The sequence below is a fragment of the Copadichromis virginalis genome, linkage group LG16 (assembly GCF_057382275.1).
Source record: "Copadichromis virginalis isolate Kocher_CV1m ecotype Utaka linkage group LG16, C_Virginalis_male_GT1.1, whole genome shotgun sequence".
Taxonomy (NCBI): domain Eukaryota; kingdom Metazoa; phylum Chordata; class Actinopteri; order Cichliformes; family Cichlidae; genus Copadichromis; species Copadichromis virginalis.
The window spans coordinates 34,417,424-34,441,282 of NC_140633.1; the positions used below are offsets into that span (position 1 = coordinate 34,417,424).

At 40.6% G+C, this 23,859-nt stretch overlaps 1 protein-coding gene across 3 annotated transcripts in view; it reads left to right on the forward strand.

The window, feature by feature from the left end:
- The window catches only part of LOC146691215 (nck-associated protein 5-like), a 99,667-nt gene that overhangs the window by 60,114 nt on the left and 15,694 nt on the right, over nucleotides 1-23,859 (forward strand). For 2 of the 3 annotated variants that reach the window (XM_085434520.1, XM_085434521.1), the window contains exons 8-11: nucleotides 13,150-13,329; nucleotides 13,444-16,289; nucleotides 17,817-17,931; nucleotides 19,766-19,841. In XM_085434520.1, coding sequence (XP_085290646.1) covers nucleotides 13,150-13,329; nucleotides 13,444-16,289; nucleotides 17,817-17,931; nucleotides 19,766-19,841 — 3,217 coding nt within the window. Of the gene's footprint in view, nucleotides 1-13,149; nucleotides 13,330-13,443; nucleotides 16,290-17,816; nucleotides 17,932-19,765; nucleotides 19,842-19,983; nucleotides 20,023-23,859 lie in introns of all 3 variants that reach the window. The other variant, XM_085434522.1, reaches the window with a different exon arrangement.

Sequence of the window (23,859 nt, forward strand, 5' to 3'; positions counted from 1 at the left end):
AAAAGGCTCTAACAACAAAAACAATCTGAGGGGAAGTCAAGCAGACAGCTAAATTATACAAACTTTTATCCCCATGCAGAGTGAGTGGGTGGGCTTATATGGTGCATTTATTTAGAGGTCGCCACAGTGGATCATTGGCCTCTATCTCCTATCGCCTCCTCTGTCACAGCAACCCTCTGCATGTTCTCCTTCACTACATCCATGAACTTCTTTTGTGGTTTCCCTCTTCTCCTCCTGCCTGATTCTGGCCCCAGAATAATTCCTGGAACTGCTGCTCCCAGTGCAAACCAGTATAGATCCTAAGATATATACTGGTATTGGTCTGCTAACAGTACCACTCAATGTTTAAAGAATAAAGACGAACACGTGTTTGCTTTTAGGGCAAAACTAAAGAAGTCACCAGATCACCGGATTTGTCAGTATCTTCTTATTTTTATCAGGTTTTCTTGTAGCTCTAACATTTATTATTCTTTTATGTCAGATTTTTGTTACTGCAAAGATGCCCGAGGCTGTAAACATGCTTGTTTCTGCTGTAAAGTTGAATATTTTAACATGGGACTCTATGTGGACTGATTCCCTACTGGACCCTCAAGTGGTCATTAGAAGAACTGCAGTTTCTGGCCATATACAGTAGGTGCAGTGGACGTCTTCAACCTTCCCTGTGATGCTCACAATGACCCATGGCTGCAATGCTGGTTCATTCAGTCTTTGAGAGTGCAGTACCTGAAAACCACACAGACAAAGTTAATTTAAAGACAAAAACTCTAATGACCCAAGGCCGACACAAATGTGTTTTATCTACTTTCAAATCCATTTATCATAAATGTAACAAATAAAGTGTATAGAAATTTAGCACATACATGTAATTTTTAATCTTTTTATGTATCCATCTATAGAACGCTGCATGTTATATTCTAAATCTGCCTCTTTTTCTTTTTCAGAAACCCGCCCGCAAAAAATGAACCTAAAGTATGTAAGGCAAGGATGTAATCACTTTCAACAGGGAGAAAGCATAAAGTTCGACTTTAAGTGACAATTATGAATCACTTAATATGAAAAGGAGATTCTGCAGGGCATTAACCAATGTTTAAAACTAAAATAGAATGTATTTTGAGTTACACGGGACATAAACAAGGAAGCAAGGTGTATAATTAGGATTATTTATAAAAAATATGAATTAATTAGTGCAATTTCTTTAACCATAGAGAATGACTTAATCCTTCAGGACAATGTCACATCAGTGCACTGAACTCACTATGTTATCCATCTAACAGAGCCTCCATATGTTCTCACTGTAATTTCCCCCTCATGATTGAATTTATGCTAGCACTAATCTGAATGTTCGGGGGAAAATCAAACGCATTTTACCTACGGTACTCAAGCTGACTTACCTTTGTTTGAATGACGGCAAATTCACAATGTGGAGGCTTAAAAATAGCTAAATCTTGTATCCATCCTTGGTGAATTGGATGTGTGCCTCCAAACATTTATAATTGCGAAATTGTTTCGCCGTGTATGTGCTGACTCCACAGACAAGGTACGAGAATATATCAGGCTAAATCAATAGCGGTTGGTCTTCAGGGTTTCTACTCCACTGCCGTATTTCATACGGGTCAACATTTCCAATGCACGCTATTTTTTGCAAGTAAAGTCTCTTTGCATCCGGACGCAATCTGTCTCTATAACATCCTTTTCTTTTGAGCTGCTTTTAAGTTTGATTCGTAGCAATCTTCCTTCCAACACATAGTGTTTGTTTTGATTCGTGGCCTGCTAAAATGGTGCTGCGCTCCCACAATGCATTGCAGCGTGACGTCAACTCCAAAGCCCTATTGGCTTCATTGTTTTTCGCCTCACGTGTAGTTTCTTTTTGAATAATTTTACACCAATTATGTATTAAACGCCCAGCTGAAAGTAGTCTCCAGGCCAAATCCAATATTTAGTTCTTTAAACAGTTGAAAACTTCAATATCCTGCTGTTTTAAACAAGAACTGAGCTTTCGTTTTAAAAAAGAAACCTTTTAAGAACCTTTTTAAAGATTTAGACCTTCAGATCTAAAAGTTTCAGACTGAAAGACAGAAGAAGAATTTTTAAAAAGTAGTGGCATTCATTTACATTAACAAAGAAAGCTGACTAGCTCTTTAAAGTCAGAGCAGTAATTAGCTACATGATGAGTTTGTAAGCTGCGTCTCCCAGGCTGATCCTTTCTTGTTTGATGTGATCATTGGTGTTCATGTATGATCTGCTGCACCGAGATCTTAAGGATTTCCATTAGTAAACCTAACATGAAAGTGCACGGAGTGGCAGTGCTGTGAGGTGCCTGGGATAAAAGCATTGGTGTAATAGAATATACTCTGTGGAGAATCCTCCATAAGCTGCAGACCAACCAGCTGACACTGAACACACTGTATTATTCTGACTGAGAGGCTGGATGGAAGCAGCGATTCGATGATTTATTCATGCACACAAGTCACACAAGAGGCCTCCCACACAAGTCTGTGAGCCCTGTCTTTACACAGTGATTATAACTTTAAAATACCCCCCATGTAGATGGTTTCCAGTCCTGCAGAGTGTATTTAGGACTGCACTTTAAAGTTAGAAAAAAAAACAACAGCCTGTTCAATGGGAGAAGCACCACCACTCTTTAGTATTAATCCAGCGTTCATAATGCAGGCTTATATTACATTGCTACCACTCATAGTTATTCTGATGGTTATTTTCACTGCACCACGCAGTGAAGGCTATTCAGTGTCCAACATTTTCCCACACAGCCCTCCTCCCCAGGCCAGTAGATCAGAGTTTTACTGCTCCACAAGAAAAAAAATCACTCCTATGTACACCCACTATTATTATTTTATTTATATATGATTTTATAAAGCACTTAATGTAGTGTCCCCATATGAGGGAACAGGGTCTGAGGAAAGTAAATAGATTTGACTAAGTACCTTAATTTATAAAAATAATACTTCATAATTTATTAGTAGATTCATATTTTATATTAATCTAAATCTGCAGGATGAGTCCACTTAAATGTGTGGAGTGAGTGTAATGGGCGCGCTGCAGGTATCTCTTCTGCAGAGAGAGAGAGTGGCCGCTGTTGCCCTGCAGCAAAGTTTACCAGAAATCTGAGCTGAGTTTACCTGCAGACGAACACTTTCACTTTCAGGTTGTCTCCGATTCAGCTGAGCTGTTGGAACAACTGTTTAGGTTTAAATACATCCACTGCATGTCTGGCAGCTTCAAATCACACAGGAAGTGTTTCCGAAGCAGCAGCTATCGTATGCATGGGGTCTTTTATTTTAAAAATTGATCACATTCTCTACGTCGTTCCTGTATGAGAAATCCACAGACTGTAAATAAAAGGTGGACATCACCACTGTTACATAAATGTGATGTCACTCTGCTTTTTGAAGCCCTGGCTTCAAAGACTAAGTAACTGGAAGGTATTACCTGTGGATGTGAAACCAGTGTGGGGTTGTCATGACTGACTGTCATTCCAGAGCAGGAGCACCGCTTCCTTCTTGTTATTGTTGATTTATATACACTGTAATTATAAACTGTACTTCAAAGATGGCTACAGCTAGCATGATGTACTCACTGGTTTGAAGCCTCAGCATTAGCATCCTGGGTTTTTTTTTAAGCCTGAAGTGACCTTTTTTGGACAAGAATGTAGAGCAACAAGTTTTGATGCAAAGAAACATCCTTCGCAGTGTCAGGTGGAAACACCATCATCAACCTGAGTGGGCGTGAAATTCAGCATAGCTGTGCCAAATGTGTTTCATAGTGATAAAGAACTCTTATTGAAGGTTTGAAATGTGATCAGAGGGGACATCTGTGACCTTGCTGATGCAACCCCTCACTCATAACTGACTGATGCAGATACCGAGGTGCCAGCGGCTGACCAATCAACCTTCACTGAGACTATGTTGAACCCTTAACATCACTGATGCTGAGAGGCAAAACCTCGACATTCCAACTTCCTCATTTCTTCACCCTGTAAGGAGTGTTTTGTGTACGAGTTAACAGAGACCTACAGTGACAGTTTGTAGATGGTGACTGAGTAAACAGAAGGGTGAAATGATAACATTAACCAGAACTTTTCAAACCTTATTCTTTTTAAACTCTTCACCTGCAGTTTCACCAAAGATTCTGACATATTCACCACTTCTTGAATGTCTCGTCAGAAGAAAATGGACCAAAAGAGCAAACGGGGCTCAGTTACCTGCTACTGAGCTCCTGGATCTCACCAGTGTGACAAGTTAAGAGTGTAAACACAAAAGTATTTCTTATATGCACAGATATTTAGACCATGTATTATATATTTTTTTTTATTTATAAGAATAAAGGATTAAGAGCTCATGTACTAATTTCTTTTAATGTTGCTTAATGTGGAGATTTAGCTTTTCATTTGGTTTTCACACCTCTCAAATTAAGGTTCAGGGTTGGTTGGTTAATGTTTAGCTGTTTGAGTTTGTGCTAGAGTTTCACTTTAGTCTCTCACCTGTGAAGCTATCACCAGTCAAACTGACAGTATGGATGTGATGGGATGGAAGAACATCTCCTTGGAACCATGTTTTCATCTGAGGAGAGACATCAGGTGTGCTGTAACAGTCAGGCAGATTCTTGTAGGCCAGCACTGTGTGTGGAAACAACTTGGATTTGTTGTTTATTCCTCCCAGTGGCTCTACAGATCTATTAAAGCTGAGAAAGAAGTAGAGAAAACATGCAAGCGCTTGCTCGCAGGAACAGCGATCCGAACCCTGCGGCGAGCGCAGAGCGTGTCACTTCCTGCATGAGCGCTCCCTAAGAAGAAAAGAAGAATCATGTTTCATCTAAATGAACGCTGTAGAAAGTCTGATCTCCTGCAGCAAGACAAGAGCGCGGTTCAGCAGTTACACAAAACCGAAGTGATTTCAGCTCTTTCATTTACATACATGTAGCTTATTTAGTTATCGCCTCACTTTTCCTTTTAGCTTTTACACAAATGCTCTCTTAAGCTTTCCTCTTAAAACTTTGGTGAAAATCTTTTTATTTAGAAAATTTTCTAAACACGTTTGATGCATTTGGTGTTTTTGATGTGCTGCTGTGATGAAGGTAACTTGCAGACTGCCAACAGAGCAGTTTTATGAATCAGGGCAACGTCTATTTCTGTCCCTACAGTCTACAAAAGTGTACCTCACAGAGCCTCAGGACTTTATTTCCTTTATTTTATATCAACTTTTTATGACTTTCAAGAATTCTTTAATTTTTACATCAACAGTGCTTAACATCTTTATTAGACCGCCTGTCGTAAAAACAAGGAAATACAAATAATTTACTTTTCTATCAAAAAGTTATTTAAAACGAAAGCTTATATTATTATTTATGGAGCAAATAATAAACCGAAATCACAATTTTATACCCAAATTTGAGGCGGCACACTGGACTTCTCAGTCAGAATTAAATAAAGCATAGCTTTCAATCACTAAGGCAAATTTTTCCGTTCAGGAATTCAAGCTAATTACTGTAATTTCTTAATAAAAAAAATAATAATCTGCTTTTTTGGGGGGAAAACATTAAATTTGAAAATTCATGCATAACAACAATAATTATATTTTGGCATTAAAAATATCATTAGGATTAAAAAGCGTTCACATACTGGTGGATTAACCGTTACAGAAACATTAATGGTTTTGGTGATTACAATACTGTTAATTGAGGGCAGCTGTGGCATAACCCATACACTGATGGTGGTCTAGTGTATTTATTAAACACATTGGATAAGTTGTTTCAGTCATTAGGACAAAAACTCCAAATGTTAACAGCTCAGTCTTTTCACCATCAATCGTTTAGAAAAATTATTTATAAGAAAATGTGCTTCAAGAAAACAAAACTAAAATAATGGATTTTCTGAGACTCTATAAAGACATATCCAGAGAACTTCTGAAGTTCTGTCCTCTTTTATGAACTTTTTAACATGGCAAGTATTTGTTTGCAGCGTCGGTTCTGTCGTGGTCAAAAGGAAGTTGCCTTCTTCTTTGTCAGATTTTTTTTCCAGAGTGGGAAAACCATCTGAAAACATGAAGTGGAAAACCCATTTCCACAGCCCTCGAGTTTGCCCTTGACTTGAAGCCGAGCGCCGCTCTGATTGAGGGTTTTGTTAAACTGCATCACTTGTGTCAAATCTCAGATACCCCTCGACATACTGACTGTAATTAGTTTCCAGATTAATCCGCACGCGGCCAAATGTGGCTTTCTCCCACACTGTTCTCAAAGTAAAGGCTATAGCTCGGATAATCAAATAATAGGTGAATATCAATGAAAAGACCAAATCACATTGGTCCCCAGCTCCCCCATGCAATTATTTCCTATTCACATTAATTATTGCTAACAGATTACACTAATGACTTCGAGAGGAAGCTGGCCTCGGCGGCTCTCCAAACGATCGATGCCGTTTTAAATAGAGTCACAGCACTTGAACCTTTGGGCCTTCTGACTGAAAACGGCATCTGCAGTATGCCAGCGATTCGAGTGCCAGCCGGGCTACGTAACAGACTTCCACACAAGATCCTTCACAAATAAGATAACCCGCCAGCCATGAAATTTAAGTCAAACTGGGGTCTTCCATAGTAGATGATATCATCTTATCTACGTAGTTTATTTACAGTGAAAGGCAAAAAAACCTTTGGGTAACTCTGGTACCCAGAGTCCATATTTTAACCTGCTTAACTGTCATAATACATTTATAACTCATGAACTTTGTGGCGAGCCAAAGCAAAGAATGCATAATTCTATAATGTTTGACATCTAGTCTTGGCAACCGGGAATTGGGCCATCAAGACCTCCTCCGCCCCTGACTGCCATTCAATGCACACTAAATCGAAAACCCATGGTTCCTCCTATGGGTGGTGGGCCTACAGGAGGCTGTGCCTGTGGTGAAGCCTGACCACCTTAGCTCAGGGGGCCCTGATGCTCTGGGTAGTGATCGAAAGAATGTGACTGAAGATAATGGCAGTCTTCGGTAGTAATGACTCAGAAGAAGAGGATCAAAATTCAGAATGCATTAGGAAGACTAAAAGTTCAAAGTTCAGACCTTTAATCCAGGGCAAGGTCATACAGCACGGACGAGAGGTGAAGTCCAAAAACAGGAAAAAAGGGCAGACACATGGAAGGTAACTCGGACAGTCAAGAAACTAGAATAGACGCGAAGAAAAACAAGAAAACACAGGACGTTTTAACTAAAGAGAGCACTTATCCGGTTGTTCAGTGATGACGCGACGAATCCTACTTCCGGGCCTAAAGTAGTCTGCATTTAATATGGCTTTTGTGTTGTTAACATGTTTAATGTTATGTATTTTCTTCTATTTGGTCTCAAAAAGCTCCTAAAACAGTCAGTGATCACTGTTGACCTCCCTCGGCTTTTATTACCACTAATCATTTATTTAAGCTCAGTTTTTAAAACCTTAGGATGTAACTACAGCCCAGCCCATGCAGCAGTATATGAATGACTAACCTCGTATTGTGGATGGATTATCTCAGTTGTTCTCCTGGCTGAAGTTTGGTCCTTTTACAGCATCCTGCCATGCGATTACATTTGTTTCTAACCACTGAGAACACTCACGTTAAGTTTTATCGAGTGGAAAAAAAGTTAGCTTGTTTATATTATGCTAACATAGCTGTGTCGCTAGCGGTCACGTGGCACATCATTATATACCAGCTAGCCCAACTTCAGTAACCCTACAAACGTCACTGCTGTTTAGTTTTCTGTCTTCATTTATGCTGGAAGTGATAGCAGAGCTGTACGTTTTAATTTGTTTCCAAAACCCCGCAGTCAGGACATGCTATATTGTATTTAGATAGAAGCTAGCGAGCTAACTTCCTGCTAACTTCTAACTCCGTTAAATGTCATAAATTCCGTTTTCATGGATGCCTGGATGTTAAACTCAATTGTTACACCTGGTAGAGCAGAACGCTGATCATTTTATTAAAGATGAAAGACTTTAGACAGTTTTTCAACTCTCAGTAATGCCACAGTGATCGTTTGATATATGGACCTGCGGCAGAGTTTAGACCCAGACACGGCTAGTGACGTCAGACTGAACAATCGGATAGGACATAAAAACGGGATACACAAGTCTTGTTAGACAGCCCCTTTTTAAAGACCTACAAAGCCCACCTCATGAGGTTGAATGGAGATCTGGTTCATATTGTTCACTGAAAAGGTGTGTGTGTGTGTGTGTGTGTGTGTGTGTGTGTGTGTGTGTGTGTGTGTGTGTGTGTGTGTGAGTTATCTATGTGAGGACCGAAATCTACATTCTACTATACTTGTGAGAACCAACTGTCATTTGTGAGGACACACAATTGGTCCTCACAAGTTTGAAGGCCTTTTTGAGGCTTAAAATGTGGTTTTAGTGTCAGGGTTACAATTAGGTTATGGTTAGGTATTAGGGTAAGGGTTAGGCGTTCAATTTTAATGGTTAGGGTTAGGGTAAGGGGCTAGGGAAACCATTATGTCAATGAAGGTCCTCACTAAGATAGCTGAACGGGGCTGTGTGTGTGTGTGTGTGTACTGTAGATGTACTGCTTCCTCAGAGTTGTTATGAAGGGCAGGGATAGCTCAGTAGGTGAGTGAATGTTGTAAATGCAGACAGGAATTTCCCCACGGGATCAATAACGTATACATTATTATTAATATTATGAAGGGGGAAGCTTTCCAGGCAGGCCAAAAATACGCTTAATTCTGCAAAGTGGCGGACGCATCTCAGTGAGGCTTTAATCCGGCCAGTTCTTGCAAAATTTGTTTTCTTGAACCTAACCTTGTCATACCCGAATCTAACAGCAAGTAAAAATAACATCAAAAAAGTGCAAAACACAGCAGACACAAACCAGATGCAGAAAGCTGCAGCAGTTTGACAAACGTAATTAACTGATTCCGCAGGAAAGAGGACAGACTGGACATCCATCAGTATCTTTAAATATGGAAAACACTACACTCTGAATCTGTCATGAATCGCTGTGCGGCAGGCAGGAGTCGGACCCAAAATGCAAGACTCACAGACTCAGGGGATGAACTCAAAAATCACAGCTTTATTTGCTGGTAGGACAAACTAAACTAAACTGGGAAACAACAAACTAAGAACTCACAGAGAGACACAGGGAGATCCACACAGCATGAGGGACGACACGACACTGACTCAGAGAAACACAGGGTTTAAATACACTGGGGAGTAACGAGGGGAATGAGACACAGAAGGAGGGAACACCTGGGAGCAGTGTTGGGAAGGTTACTTTTAAAATGTATTCCATTACAGAATACAGAATACATGCCCCAAAATGTATTCTGTAACGTATTCCGTTACGTTACTCAATGACAGTAACGTATTCTGAATACTTTGGATTACTTAATATATTATCATGCTTTTTACAACAACGTGAATGTACTATTGCTGTGTGATTTATTACTATTACTGAAGGTCCGCGCGACTCTGAACTGTAGTAAAGGGACCTCTGACTAATACGGCGGGGTCCCTGTCGGCTCGTAGCCGAAAAATAGCTTTACTTTGTTGTCTGGGTCAACTTTTCTTGCGAGAGACAGAGAGAGGCGTTGAAAGACTGCTCCAACGGAACTTATTGTTTTCGGAGGAAAACACGAACACAGTGTACAGTCGAGTCTTAATAGCTTACTTACAACTGGGCTCGTCGGGCTCTCTTCTTGGCTGAAGTGGTTATTATTATATTTACATGCTTCCAGCTCCCGTTTTTGCTCACAGACACATAACGTGTATGGCAGTCCATTCTCCCTGCAACACGGACTACACTGCCCATGATGCCACATTCTTTAGAGCTATGCTTGTAGCATTCTGCCTGTTAGCTTAGCATAACAACAACAACAACGAAAAGGCACTCTCTCACCCAGGAAACACACAGTCGCAGAGAGAGAGAGAGAGCGTCGCCATGTAACCATGGCAACCGTAACGCTGCCGCCTGGAACAACAGAACGTAGCTGTCAAACAAAACCCAAACAGTCCTGACCCTCGACTATATGAAACAGGAAAGTACCGCAGTGTAATCCATTTATTTCAACAAAGTAACTGTATTCTGAATACCACATTTTTAAACGGTAACTGTAACGGAATACAGTTACTCATATTTTGTATTTTAAATACGTAACGGCGGTACATGTATTCCGTTACTCCCCAACACTGCCTGGGAGAAATCAGGACTGACGAGACAAGCAAAGCAGGACACATTCACATAAGACACGGACCTTCAAAGTAAAACAGGAAGGATCACAGAGACGCGAACTTGACACAGTGGAGACAGCAACTAAGAAACACAGAGACATAAACCATAAGGCAGAGGACTCTAAGAACTGAAAGACACAGAGGGGACACAGAGAAACATGAAGGGCAAGGGATCGAAACTAGAAACCATAGAATAACTCACACAAGTACGATAATACAAACATCACAAAGAACTAAAAACGCTGAGTCAGAAGACCCAGGACCGTGACAGTATCAGTAAACCAATCATTCAAAAGTTGCCCGTTATTACAAGAAACTGGGGATTTTACTCCAAAATAAATTGCGTGATAAAATATTCAGTTTCTATTAAAGCTTTCAAAACTTTCCTTCAAACCATGTCTATCTCTCTTAACCTTTAATACAAGCATTTTGCATTAGCTGGAGACTTTTTAGGGAAAATGCTCTGTGAAATTTTCTTTCTACAAAATTGCATTTTTGTCCTTGCGACAAACATTCATCACGCAGGCACATCTGGCACAGGCACAAAACTTGCTTTCAGAAATATCACCAAAGGACTCATATCAAGAGTGATATGAGTCAGTGGAATAATGTGAATGTTGATTTTGGTTCATTTTCTAGCTTTTTAGCCCTCACAGGGGCATCATCTTCATCTAACAGTCATTAGTCTTTATGCAGCTGAAATATAAATGAACAGCAGAGACACCAAGAGGCTCTTGGCACAGTTAATAGCCTCCCTTTGTGTCAGAATAGAGGCATTGTTTTAAAATGTCTCATTCAGCAGCTCTCACAGAGATCATGGTGCACCTGTGAGACTAGAGAAAGATGAAAACACTCAGCGTTTTTAAACAGGAGCCATCTGACCGCAGGAGTAGAAAATGTCATCCCATTCTTCAATTAGCCTTTGGATGGAAAGAGACAGCGGTGTATCCAGCATATTGATTCTTTTAAGGACTGTGACGGAGACAAATGGAGAGCGAAGGGCCGTCCAAGAAACACATAATGTCACGAATTAGGTGGATGAACACGTACTGTGTTCACCAGTGTGAATCAGAGGATGAGCTTATAACACCCAGCAGTTGGCGACCTGCTGAGGGTTGGGTTCGGGGTTGAGTTTAAGTTTAATCACACTGACAGTTTTTAGAAGATCTTACCTTTCAAATGAATGCTTACACTTTCATTTCCACATTACAGTGTGGCGAGGCATGGTTTGTCAATTAGCTCATCATGCCTCCCCTATTAAACGTGCCGGGACCTAAGGAGTGTTGTTGTTGTAGTATAGTGGATCGCAGGTGAAAAGCTACAGCCGTGAGTTGTAAATACGACAACCTGGAATTAATAAAGGGTGTTAAAGTGCAGTATGTGGTTGGATCTGTCATTCCCGTTACAGTTTTCCTTTAAAACATCCAAAAGGTAAGCTTTTAAACAGGAAAAATTCCATGACTGTTATCTCAACCCAAACCTATAACTGTAGATGGATCACAGGTGAACTGATAGTTGTTAGGAGGTTAACATCAGGAGCCCCACTGCAAAAATTTTAGCTGCAAATGAATTGAATATATGAATAACTGACCAGCTGCCTCACCAGCTAGTCTTCCATACCACGATTGGACTCCAACTCTCTGATCTTGGATGCATTTTACAATCGATGTCTTTGTCTGTCATTTGGGCTCTCTGAGCTCTCTGAGCCCAAATGAACCAGTTCCAGTCAGAGTGCTAGAACCTCACAATAAAGCAAGACAGGACAGGAGGCTCACTGGAGAAGCAGCTGAATGTTAAAGAGTATGGACAAAAGAAGGAAGCCACGTACACGTTATATACCCCTTTGGAGATATAACAGCTCCACTCTTTTAGAAAAGCTGTCTACAAGTTTTTGGAGTGTGTCTGTGGGAATTTTCGCTCTTCTCAAAGATGTTTGACAGGTCAGCCCCGGAACAACAACCCTACAGGATTCATGCTTCATATAGGATTCAATGTTTTGTCCATATAGTGCATGAGGGATCACCCCAGTGCTGAACCCAGGAACTGGCAAACCATTCCAGGTCCCTTTTAGACTTTTTTCAGGTTCCCCGGGCAATGTGCCAGCTGTGGTATGAAAAAAGGGGGGATATGGGTGATATTTGTGGGTTAATTTTATGATGTTTGCAATTATTTTATTATGACAGTATATGTTTTCCGTTGTTGACTTATTATAAGTCTCTTTTGAAAAACTGAATTGGGAGTAACTACTGTCTATACTGGTGGGCGTTGCAGCTTTTGTTGACAGTCTTTTGTATCAGGTAATGGTGGTGAGGAAGCAACAGTGCCTGTACTACCAGACACCCAACAAAGACAGTGTGTATACTTTTAACAATTGGAGTACTTTTCTTAGTTTGACTTTTTTCTTCAGATTTGGCCAAACTGATCTGTCCTGTAAATGAGGTGCAGTAAAGGCCCTCCATTTGTGCTTTCACCACTCAGCCATACCCCACATGTACGATGAATTTTTCACCGGAGCAGTTGTCTCTTTATTGTGTTTTTAAGGTGCTTATTGTAAATCGCTGTGCTTTAAACCTTTAAAATCAACCTATCAGCGGAATTTGAAGAAACCATCCCTATGGCTTTATATGCCATAGGGACATATAAAGCCATAGGGACATATAAAGCCATACATCTAGTATGCTTTGTGTTGAAAAAGTACGACCAAGCTGCACGTTTGTGTAATACCAGTTTGCACCACACAATGTTGAAGTGTGCCAGTGTGAACTTTATTTCAATGAACTTTAAGTCATTATGAGCACATTCTTATTTACAATGGTGAAATGATAGGTAAAGAAAAGTACAAAATAGCAGCACACATCAGAAAATATTCTAGCACACCCACTAGAAAAATACTACCTTTAAATTAACTGCAAGATATCTTCTTTTTCAGGAGGTCCAAAGGAATGGAAAAGCAGGAATTCCTGCAGGAAGGTGGCCCAGCCTGCTGAGTCTAACGTGCCCACGCAGCAGTGGCAGCGGCAGTGGCAGTGAGCTTTCACTCTCCAGCGCTTGCAGTGAATATTCCAGTGGCTCCCACACTTGGGCAGAGGGACGTGGCTACTCAAAGCAGGTTGGTATCATTCACCTTCCATCCATCTTCTTTTTTGTTTGAAAAAAATGTAATTTGCAAAAGCTAATTATGAATGCTATTTCAGTAATTGCAAATATCTCTTTTAATACATAGTGTGCCTCAAGCCGAGACAAAAGGATGAGTACTGGTTCAGTATCCAGCAATCACTCCGCTGCTCTGGAGCACACAGACCTGGGATGGAAGGAAGGTCACATTTTGAAAGGCCTGAAACGTCTTCAAATGTCCAACTCCAAGGGGACTTCCTCCCTTCCATCTGTACCACACTGCAAAGACTGTATGACCTCAAACGAGGGTATATACTCACTTGGTGTCAAGTTTGCCCAGCGAGGGACTACAGCCAAGCAAGTAGCCCCTACAAGTAAACCTTTCAAAGCAGAAACAAGGATTTCCATTGTAGACTCTGATGATGCGGATGACGAATTGCCTAAAGTACCAAACAGCGAATCCAGTGACCTGCCAGCAAAAGAACTTCTAAGCTTGGACAAGTTGGAGGTCACTCAGGAATTTGAAGTAGATCCTGTGAAACTTTCAGGGAACTCTGGTCTGTTTCCTTCACCTGTCACAGACAACTTCTTATTTCTGGAGGGCCCCACAGTTAAACCTGGTGTGAGCCCAACTGATAGCCTTACACATCTGGAGGAAATGAAGATAGATTCACTAGAAAAACATAAAGGCGTAAAGTTGAGTGACAGAAACAATAACCAGGAAAGATCCACTGACCGTAAATCCAGGCTTGATTATGTCAAAGGACAACAGGGAAGAGCGTCCTCCAAACAAGTGGAAGTGGGAACAGGTGATGTTGGCTCATCAGTTCAACATACTGTACCAAGAGCTCTGTGCTGCATGAATGAAGCCAGGCAGCGCAGCTCCTCAATGGAAGTTCCTCATCGCAGAGACCCAATAAGTCAAGCCGGCGGTGACCACCAGGACTATTCCGCCTCAGAATCTCCTCAGAGGAAACCAAAACCTCAACTCTGTGACTCAGCAAGAAAGGCTTTTATTTTGCGGAGCAAGAGTGCAGATGGAGGACCAGAGCAACAAAAGCACACACATTCTCCTCTACATCAAAAGCTTATCAAGGGTCAAAGGCCCAAAGGACAGCCCAGCCCTAACCCTACAGGGAGCAGTGCCCCTAGCAAAAGGACAAATTTAAATAAAGCCCATGGTTCAACCAAGAGCACATTATCTAAAACTGAGAAAGATGAGGATAATTCAGCATCATCAAGTTCCAAGTCTCTTGAGAAGATGCAAAAGTGCTCACCTCTTGTTTCTCCCGTGAAACATTCAAAGATATTTAAGTCTACAGGGGTCAGTGATGGCTTAAAGAGTCCCACAAAATCACAAATAGCCAGACTTCAGTCAAGCAATGACTCTTCAGAAGATGGTATCTATGACAACTTACCATGCTCTCCACGAAAACAACGACGTCAGGACCATGACTGTGACTCAGAACTCAGATCCCTATCCCCGCCGCGACCCCCAGGTCGAACTACTTCTCTTCTTCTCAGACCTAGTAGTGACAGCTTTCCCAAAGATCAAACATCTCCAGGGCAGGCTCAAAGTTCAATGACTGGCCCAACCAAGTTGCATATGCATCAGGTTTCTTCAGTCGTACAACCTCAACAATCCAGTGCAATACTAGATGGTCAACATGCAGCCCCACAAATGGGTGCTGAAGGTAAAATGTACCACACCCATTCATCTATGATACCTCCTGTTGTAGTTCAAGAATCACAATCAGCTTCAGAATCTGTCCGGTTATCTACAGACAGAGCTACCATCAGCTATATTGAAAATGGCGTTCCCTCTGTATTGCCAAATCAGAGCGTCTTGCAAAGATCCCAACAGAGTGTCAGTGAGCCAAAACTCTCGGAAGTCTTACCACCAGCATATTCTAATGCATACTACCATCCACAGACTTCCTCTTCAAGAGCCGTAAAAAGGACTCTTCCTGTAAATGCCAAATCTCATGAGGCAATCGCTGGACAAGAAGCAAATACCTTCCTCATTTTCGGAAGGCAAAACAAGGACGATACGAACCCTTCTGGAAAAAGCATCCAGACCTTTCAGACTTTCACGTGTGACCCCCAGACAATACATGAATCCAGCACTCATGATAACACCCGCAGAAAGATTGAGACCCGTTGCAACTCGCTAGATTCTGAGCCTTCTGTCCAACCTGTTGTGTCAGACAGTGGTGTAATGCTAGACTGGGGATTTGACGAGGAAGGCTGGCTGTTCAAACGGTCTGTATCTGTTTCTACTAGACCTCCTCTTAAACCAGTGCTGGGCATGAATGGGGCCAAAGCTCGTAGTCAGAGCTTTGGTGCACGCTATATGGACAGACCAAGCTTCAACAGATCTGGAAAGGTCCGCACACAGATCAAAACACACTCAGGGAGCTCCTTGAACTCTCTTGGTGATGTCCTCCCAGGAAGTATGAGCTGCTCCAGTAGCTACCACTGTCCAATGAATCGATCCCTCTTAAACAACTTTTTGATTGAAGAGGGACTAGCAGTTCCTTTACATCTGGGGTCCTCCAGTGAAAGACTCCAAAGTCTCAAACTCCAGCGTGAGCAGGCTAGGCGACTTCAGATAGAGCAACAGTTTTCGAGCGCCTTCGGGGAGCCAGTTTCTGAAGAGCCTGAGAGACAAAGCACCATAACTACAATTGAAGAGAAAGTGATGCTCGGCATAGAGGAGAACTTGCACAAGTCTCAGGAACAAGAGCGAACCAGTGAGGTGAAGCAAAAATCTGGATCAAGCTTAGCAAGTTGGTTCGGCTTTCGTAAGAGTAAGCTTCCTGCTCCCAGCAAAAAGGTTGATCCACCAAAAGGAAAAGACGACAAGAGGGAGCAAAAGATCTCATCGCTTCTGGGCGGAAAGCAGACAAAGTCTGACAAGAAGAGAGACAGAAGAAAAAGTGATGGAAAAGACTGGTAAGAAAGCTGGTAAATCAGTGATAAAGGTCATGTTTTTCAGGTTTCCCACATGTCACAAAATCATAAAAATGGAAATTATCTTAGCTTTCCAATAAATCTGCTGTAGGTAACATGCATTTTCCCACCTCAATTGATAAGCATTTTTTGTTAACAAGCAGTGATCAGTGATAGAGAATGTGAGGCTTCATGTCGACAGCCATATACCTGCTTTGGTGTTTGTGATTGCACAGACTAGTCCACAGAGACTTTGCCCTTTAGGCAGACTTCAAAGAAATATAACAGGAATGGCTTATCTTGTCATAATGAAGAAAAAGCCCTGCCTTTCTCTTTCAGGCTGAAATATTTTTGTTCCTATAGTAGTTTAATAAGATATGGCTAAGATCATGTTTTAGCATCCATCTACAAAAAGTCTTCTTAAAAATATCTCTCAGTATTGTTTTTTCCCCCTTAATTTGTGTTGCCCTCACACTTTATTATTAATAACTGGAGTACAATTATTCTGAAATTCTAATGTTACTAAATTACCAGACTCTCTATGTCTGCACATTCTAAATACAATTTTAACTCATGTGCTGGAGTAACACACACACACACACAAAATTAAGGAGGAGTGTGCAGCTCTCCGTACAGACTCACCAGCTGAATGCTGAATGAATTGTTATCACTACGATGGCCCTGAGGGGTCAAACACTCTCCAGCTTAACAAAAGCAAAAACACCAGCAAACAGAACACTGTAGTTTTCCTTGCTGGTGTTTTGTTAAGTTGCAGTGTGTATATAACAGATGTTTCATTTCAGCTGTCCACAGTAAAGATCTGACACTCAATAAAACAATGAGCTGCCACACATGTGCAGCAGGGAGTTGATGACCAACCTTGCTGAAAAGATATTAATTAATTCAAGCTTTGCAAATTAAGGACACCAAATCAAAACGAATGAAGTTGCTTTCCAATCATAAACAACAAGCTGCCACAATTTTCATTAAAACTGCCTGAGCTGGACGTTAGAAATATGTCTGTTGTTGTTGTTGAGGTTTACATCAATAAGGATGCTGAATAATATACAAAGTGAATCAAAATAGGTGTATTTTGCTTTATTTTGTATAGTAGTACATTAGTATTAAAAGAAGTATACGAAAAACCATTGTCACATTTTTTCACTTAAATTCAACCATATACACAAAAGCATTCATTTTGATCTTTAAATTGGTGCAGAGACCCCGTTTTGACTCTTCTCTGCTTAATAAACTAATTACTGTACTTTTGAGATCTTCACTGCCTCTCACAGTTTCATATATACAATTGATTCATAGCTTTCCTGATTCAGATGACACGGGTCATTTTTTATCAAATGGTCAGACACATTTATGAGCCTCCTTAGCCCTGAGACCTGTTCATACAGAGGCTCACAGCCAGGTTTCAATAGATAGCGGGGTCATTTATCAGCCGACTCACCCCGGGCATCGAGAGTCAATATCACAAGATTTCAGTGTGTGGTGGCGTGTTGACAGACTGTTTTCTTTCAGCTCTGTGGGGAGAAGAGAGTCTCACGATGCAGTGCGGGCATGCATCTCAATGCCCTGCCCGGGTATGTCCCTGAGTGAGATACAAGGACATGCTGACATCATCGGGGATCCGAAGGTAAATTAATCCTTAACTAATCCAAGCAGGCAGTGATTTTATTAGCATGAGATGCATCACAGCAGCAAGAACTGTACCTTTAATGTCCGGGAAAAAATGAAGAAATGGATGAGAGGTGAATTCTGAAATACTGATACAACATTCAGCTGTTGCTTCGGTTGCCGCTGAGGCACTAAACAGAAAACAGAAAAGATTCACAGCCACCAAAACGCTTCCTGCCTCTGGAAGCACACTCACATACTGATGCTGGGTCAGGATCCCTTCAGGTCACAATGTGACACAAAGGCACACAGCTCCCTCCTGATTGTGGGTTTTTCTATACAGGAACATTTGCTTTGAGCAACCAGTGTTGATGAGAACCCAGAGACAAAACTTCAGGTTTTATGTCATGGGGTGAGAAGATGTTGTTCAACATCATTTTGTTGGAATCCTTCTTTGCTTTATAAAAAAGTGTAAAAACCAAAAAAAGTCAGCACGAGGAGGGTGGAGGTATAGTGGTAGCATTAGTCTGATTAAGGAGCAAGTCATTTTCTGTGAGGACTTGGAGACTGTAATAGCTTTGGTTAAATACAATACAAGATCTTAACCCAAACACTGCTTCTAAATTTTTATTTTACTAACAATAGCTGTTTGAGTAGGATTTTGAAAATACACCCCTGTACAACATGTGCAGTAAGGTTTTCCAACCATTTTCTTTCTTTTTTAGTGCGACTGCATTGACAATGACAGCAGAGCGCATTTGGCTGCAGTCTCTAGGCATCTGAGGAAATCTATAGGTCAGCCTTGCAGAATAAAAAAATAATGCTATAGGAGTGCCCAGTCAGTTAAAATACGACATCAGTATGCGCTGACCAAAAGCCAGATTTTGTTCAGTACTTGATTGTCAGCTGTTTTAATAAATGAGCTAGACTTCAGTTCAAATCCACAAACCATTCCTCCAAACTTTCTGGGAAGGACCCAAATGCAGGATGGTCCATCAAAAAATGAAACCTAAACACATAAAGAAGAAACATGAAGGAGAAACCGACAGGGAAACACTTTAGAAACTGAAACTTATACTAATAAAAAATAAATAAATCAATATTTGGTCTGACCACCGTTATTCTTCATCACAGTCTGAACTCTCTCAGGCAGATTTTTTGTCATTTCATTAAGTAGTCTTCAGGAATAGTTCTCCAGGCTTCTTGAACGACATTTAAAGCTCTTCTTTGGAAAGCCTGAAGAACGATTGCTGAAGACCAATTAAAAAAATTACAAGAAAAATATTTTTTAAGAAATAAGAGGCAGGTAAAACATGTGTACTGTACTTTCTTGTCACAAGTGCCCTGTGTAAGGGCTTGTTTTAGCCACATGCTGAGCTTGAATTAAGTTTCTTACTTTTATTTTGGATCAACTGACTGTTTTTAGGGAGCTTTCAGATAACGAGTCCAGGCTATAAGTAGCAGATGCATGGATTAGCTTTTCAGCTTCACTCTGAGACAGGACGCTTCTGATTTTGACAGCACTATGCAGATAAAAGAAAGCAACCTATTTGTTAAATGCACAAGCTGAAGGATGCATCCTGATCAAAAATGACACCAAGGTTACTCATCATGCTGCTGCAGACCAAAGTAATGCCATCCAGAGTCAGAGACCATGTTCTATTAGAAGGAGAAGATTACATGTCTTTAGTTTCACTCATTGAGTTGGTTCGTCTAACATGGTGTGAGCTCAGTGATTTCAGTGGAAACGTATGCAGTGTTTTCTAAAAGAAACATGCAATGAAAAATTGCTTAATGTACAAATGTATAAAGTTTTAATATCTTTGTTTTTATTTTTCTTCAAAAATACAAAGATGCAGATGATGAACAGAAGATCTGACGGTGAAAATGGATCCACGGTGAAGAGCCCGAACCAGGATGCAGTAATAGGTCAGACTTTTCTCTCCTCTGTTCTGTCACAGTCTCCTTAAATAGTTTTAGAAGCCTCTGACTCGGTACCAATGTAGCAATGTTAATGTGTCTTTCAAACAATGATAGCATTAAGGTTTCATCTGTGCTTACCGTTTTACAGTTTGCAGACAGAAGTGAAGACCAAATTTGACACACATGTGTAAGTCATGAACATGATAAATATGCCATGAGCAGTCAAGCAAACATGCAAAATGCTAAATTTTGTCAGTTTGTGCTTTTGCCGCCACCATATCTCTGTTCATGTTTTTTTTTTTAAATCGGAGCAAATCATTCCACCGTGGCTTTACACCATGCAGACTTTGCTCTTTAACGGTAGGCTTAACCACTCATCTTCACGGACTCATGCACTAAAAATCTGCATGCCCAGGCTCATCAAATCAGGATAAACGTATTCACTCGAGCTTACTCATGGCCAGTTTTACTGTGAGTGGTGGATCCATGATGAATCTGCTTCAGCTGTTTTGATTCTGTGGACCAAACTGCTGCTGCAACCAAAGACAGCTCACTGCCCTGCAGAGGTGTGAAGCCATATGACGACCATAACGCATGGCTGACACACACTTTTGCTTTCATTCTCACACTGCCCAAAAAGTCTCCAGATAAAAGGAGAAGCTTCAAAACCAGCTCTTTATGAAAAAAAGATTAGCTTGAACCTTTTATTTTAGTCTTCACATTTAGTTTTTGTTTTTACATCTCAACACCACAAAGATTGGAGATTTTCCCCACCTATGTCCATATCTATCCTTTAATTTAACACCTGCCTGTTAGAGATTATTAATGAGACTTACACCTTGCAGCTTTACAGGTATTGTGCACATGCATGTCTGCTTAGTGTAACTCTGTAAGTATTTAAATTGAACTGAATTCAGTGGTCTTTATTGGGTTGACTGGATAAAATATTGCCAAAATAATGCAACATTAGCATAATAATACACACCATTAAGATCATATAGAATTTGTTAGGAAGTAAAAGAACATGGGAGTAAGAAGCCTGTTCATTTGAGTCAGTGAGTGAGTTAAATACAGTTTGATTACATATGAAGTAAAAACACACACTGTAAAAAAAAAATTGTAATATAAAAGTATTTTACTGTGTATTTTACAGTTTTGTACTGTTCTTCTAGAATATCATTAAATTTACATAAAGAGACTGTGATTTCACATTTCAAATGTAAATTAACGTAAAATCACTGTAAATGTAATAAAACATAATTTCTTTGTTTTTTAAATGTATCTGTCTGTACATATGCATATTTAGTAGGGCAATCGTGGCTCAAGAGTTGGCAGTTCGCCTTGTAATCAGAAGGTTGCCGCTTCGAGCCCCGGCTCGGACACTCTCGGTCGTTGTGTCCTTGGGCAAGACACTTCAACTACCACCTAGTGGTGATGGCCAGAGGGGAATTATAAAGTGGAATTGTAAAGCGCTTTGAGGTTCTCATAAAGCGCCATATGAATGCAATCCATTATTATTGCATTCATATGGCGTTTCTATATGGTATGTTTCTATACATTTAAGTATTATTATTCATTCATTCAGTTTATAGGTAATTTCATTGTTTAATCACATTAAATTGTTCCTAATTTAATGTTTAAAAGCACTTGAAAAAGGCAAAATCCCATGTAAAATTAGGGCAACAAAGTGTATTTTCATTACTGAAAATAACCGTATTTTCATGGGAAAGTTATTTTCTGTTATTTTCTGGTATTATTTTGGTGCCCCAGCTGCTGGAATATTACTGTTTTTTTAGGATTTTGTTTTTACATTGTGCATTTGTGAGCAGCATAGACGGCAAGTTTGAGCTGAAAACTAATTATTAAGGTTATTATTGTCCCGTGGGACTTTTTTCCCCCTCTGAAATACACCTCTGCACTGTTTAATGTTCCAACACACACACACACACACACGCTCGCCCCACCATTTAGTCCAACAATCTCCCTCCAACTGATAGCTGAAAGTTGGTATGCTTGCCATAATAAGATGGGGTGCAGATGTAATTTTCTCATGCAGAGGGCTGCATGGGACTGAAATTTCAATCTTAATTTAATAATGTTCAAATTTGGGCACACGTGTGGGAGAACGCTCCCTGTAGTGGATGTTTCAGTCTTTGATTCAAACTGGAATATCTCAGCAGCTGCTGGATGGGACGGCAGTGGATTTCATGCATCTGTATACAGTGTACAGATGGATCCTGGTGACTTGGTCAGTCTATACCTTTAGGAGCATACTCAGGCAAACTCTGGTAACTGGCATGTGAGAAAACAAGAAAGATCTGCAGTACATCCATTTTCCAGTTCACCTAACATGCATGCCTTTGGACAGTGGGAGGAACTGGTAGTATCTGAAGGAAACTCATTTAGGCACAAGAAAAACATGCAAATTCCACATACAGAAGATCCCAACAGATCTGGATGTTTCGGTGTAGGCGTAGACGTTTAGTTTGCTTCTTGAACTGCAATTACATTTTTATAATCTGTTATTTTTTTATGAAGCAAGGCCACAGCTGCAAACATGGGTTCATATGGGCAAATCAAACTAATCTCTCTCGTCCCTTTTTCCTGTTATCTGCTGGTTAAAAATTTAAAAATTCTGCATTTTGACCAATTTGGTCCTTAAAGTTCTGGACTGACTGTCCCACTGGATCTGTTCTAATTACCCTTTTGAAAACAAATGCACAGACACATTAGGCTGGAGTGGGTTTTTTTACCTGTGTGATTTAATACCAGAGAATCAAGAACATACCAAAAACACTCATGTTCTGTGCTAGGCTTGGATTGCTGCTCAGTAATAATTCGGTGTAGATGAAATCTCTCACAAAGCAAGTTTAAAAAGCATTTAAGCCTGATGCTTACTAACGAGGTGAAACTAAAGGTGTCAATTTATTTAAAAGCAGGCGAGTGGGAAAGAGATAACAGACGATGAGTAAAACTTTATTTGGCTCTTTCTGCCTTGTGGTCACTCACTAAATTAGAAATAGCGGCTTATTAAACTTTCCACATCACTCCAGTGGAGGACCGGTGACAGACCGTACTGAAATTTCATTGGCCAGAGTGACACCATCGGCGAGGCACTGCAAATATCAAGCATGTTTGATACGGACGAACGCTTGCCCTCGGGGGTTAATCACCTCGTTAAAATTTCAGCGCTGCACCAGCTAAGCACGATCAGCCAAACTACTACTGAGTGAATTAAGTTTGCCTTCAGCTGTGAGCTGAATTATACCACCCAGACTCCAAAATGCTGGGCCTGATGCAGACTCGATAGAGCAGCTTTCAACTTGATGCATTCAAGCGAAGAGGCACAAAACAAAAATACCACAATTAAATTCTCATTTTCAGTCTCATACTTTACTGAGAAACTTTCTGGCTGTGCATTGAAGCCACTAGAGTTTATCTTAGCCACTCCTCATCAAACTGAAGTCTTATTTTAAAATCCAGCTGAGATAAAAACATGTTTTTATTACCCCCTTGTCATGGTCCAACTCTTGAGCCATGAAAAGTAATGGCAGAGACACAGTTTAATGCAAATTTGTTAACTAAAAAGAGGCAAAAACTACAATTTTATTAGGTGTGTAAGTCGTCAGGAGTGCTTGAATGTTAACTGTAGGGTGGAGTTTTGTATAAAACCTCAAATAAAAGGTGCACGGTGAATGGAGAGGAAATATTGTGACAGCCAGCTCATAAATGTGCTACAGAGACCAGCCAGGTGCTCCCAGCTGCACTGATTACCAGGAGCCTGCAAGGCAAAACAAAGGGACAAACAAGGGAATGCATAATGCAGGACAGGTTGCTGCAGCTGGGGCGTCACACGCCTGTAAAATTACATGTCTTAAAAGTTTTAAAGTTGTTTGCATGATGGAAATGGACTGGTATTTATTTGTCAGGGTGCGCTCGCGAAGCATGCAGCTTCATAGTCACATCCACCTTCAAATCACCAAGCTCAAGTATTCATAACGGGCAACATCACGGTGGCTACGTC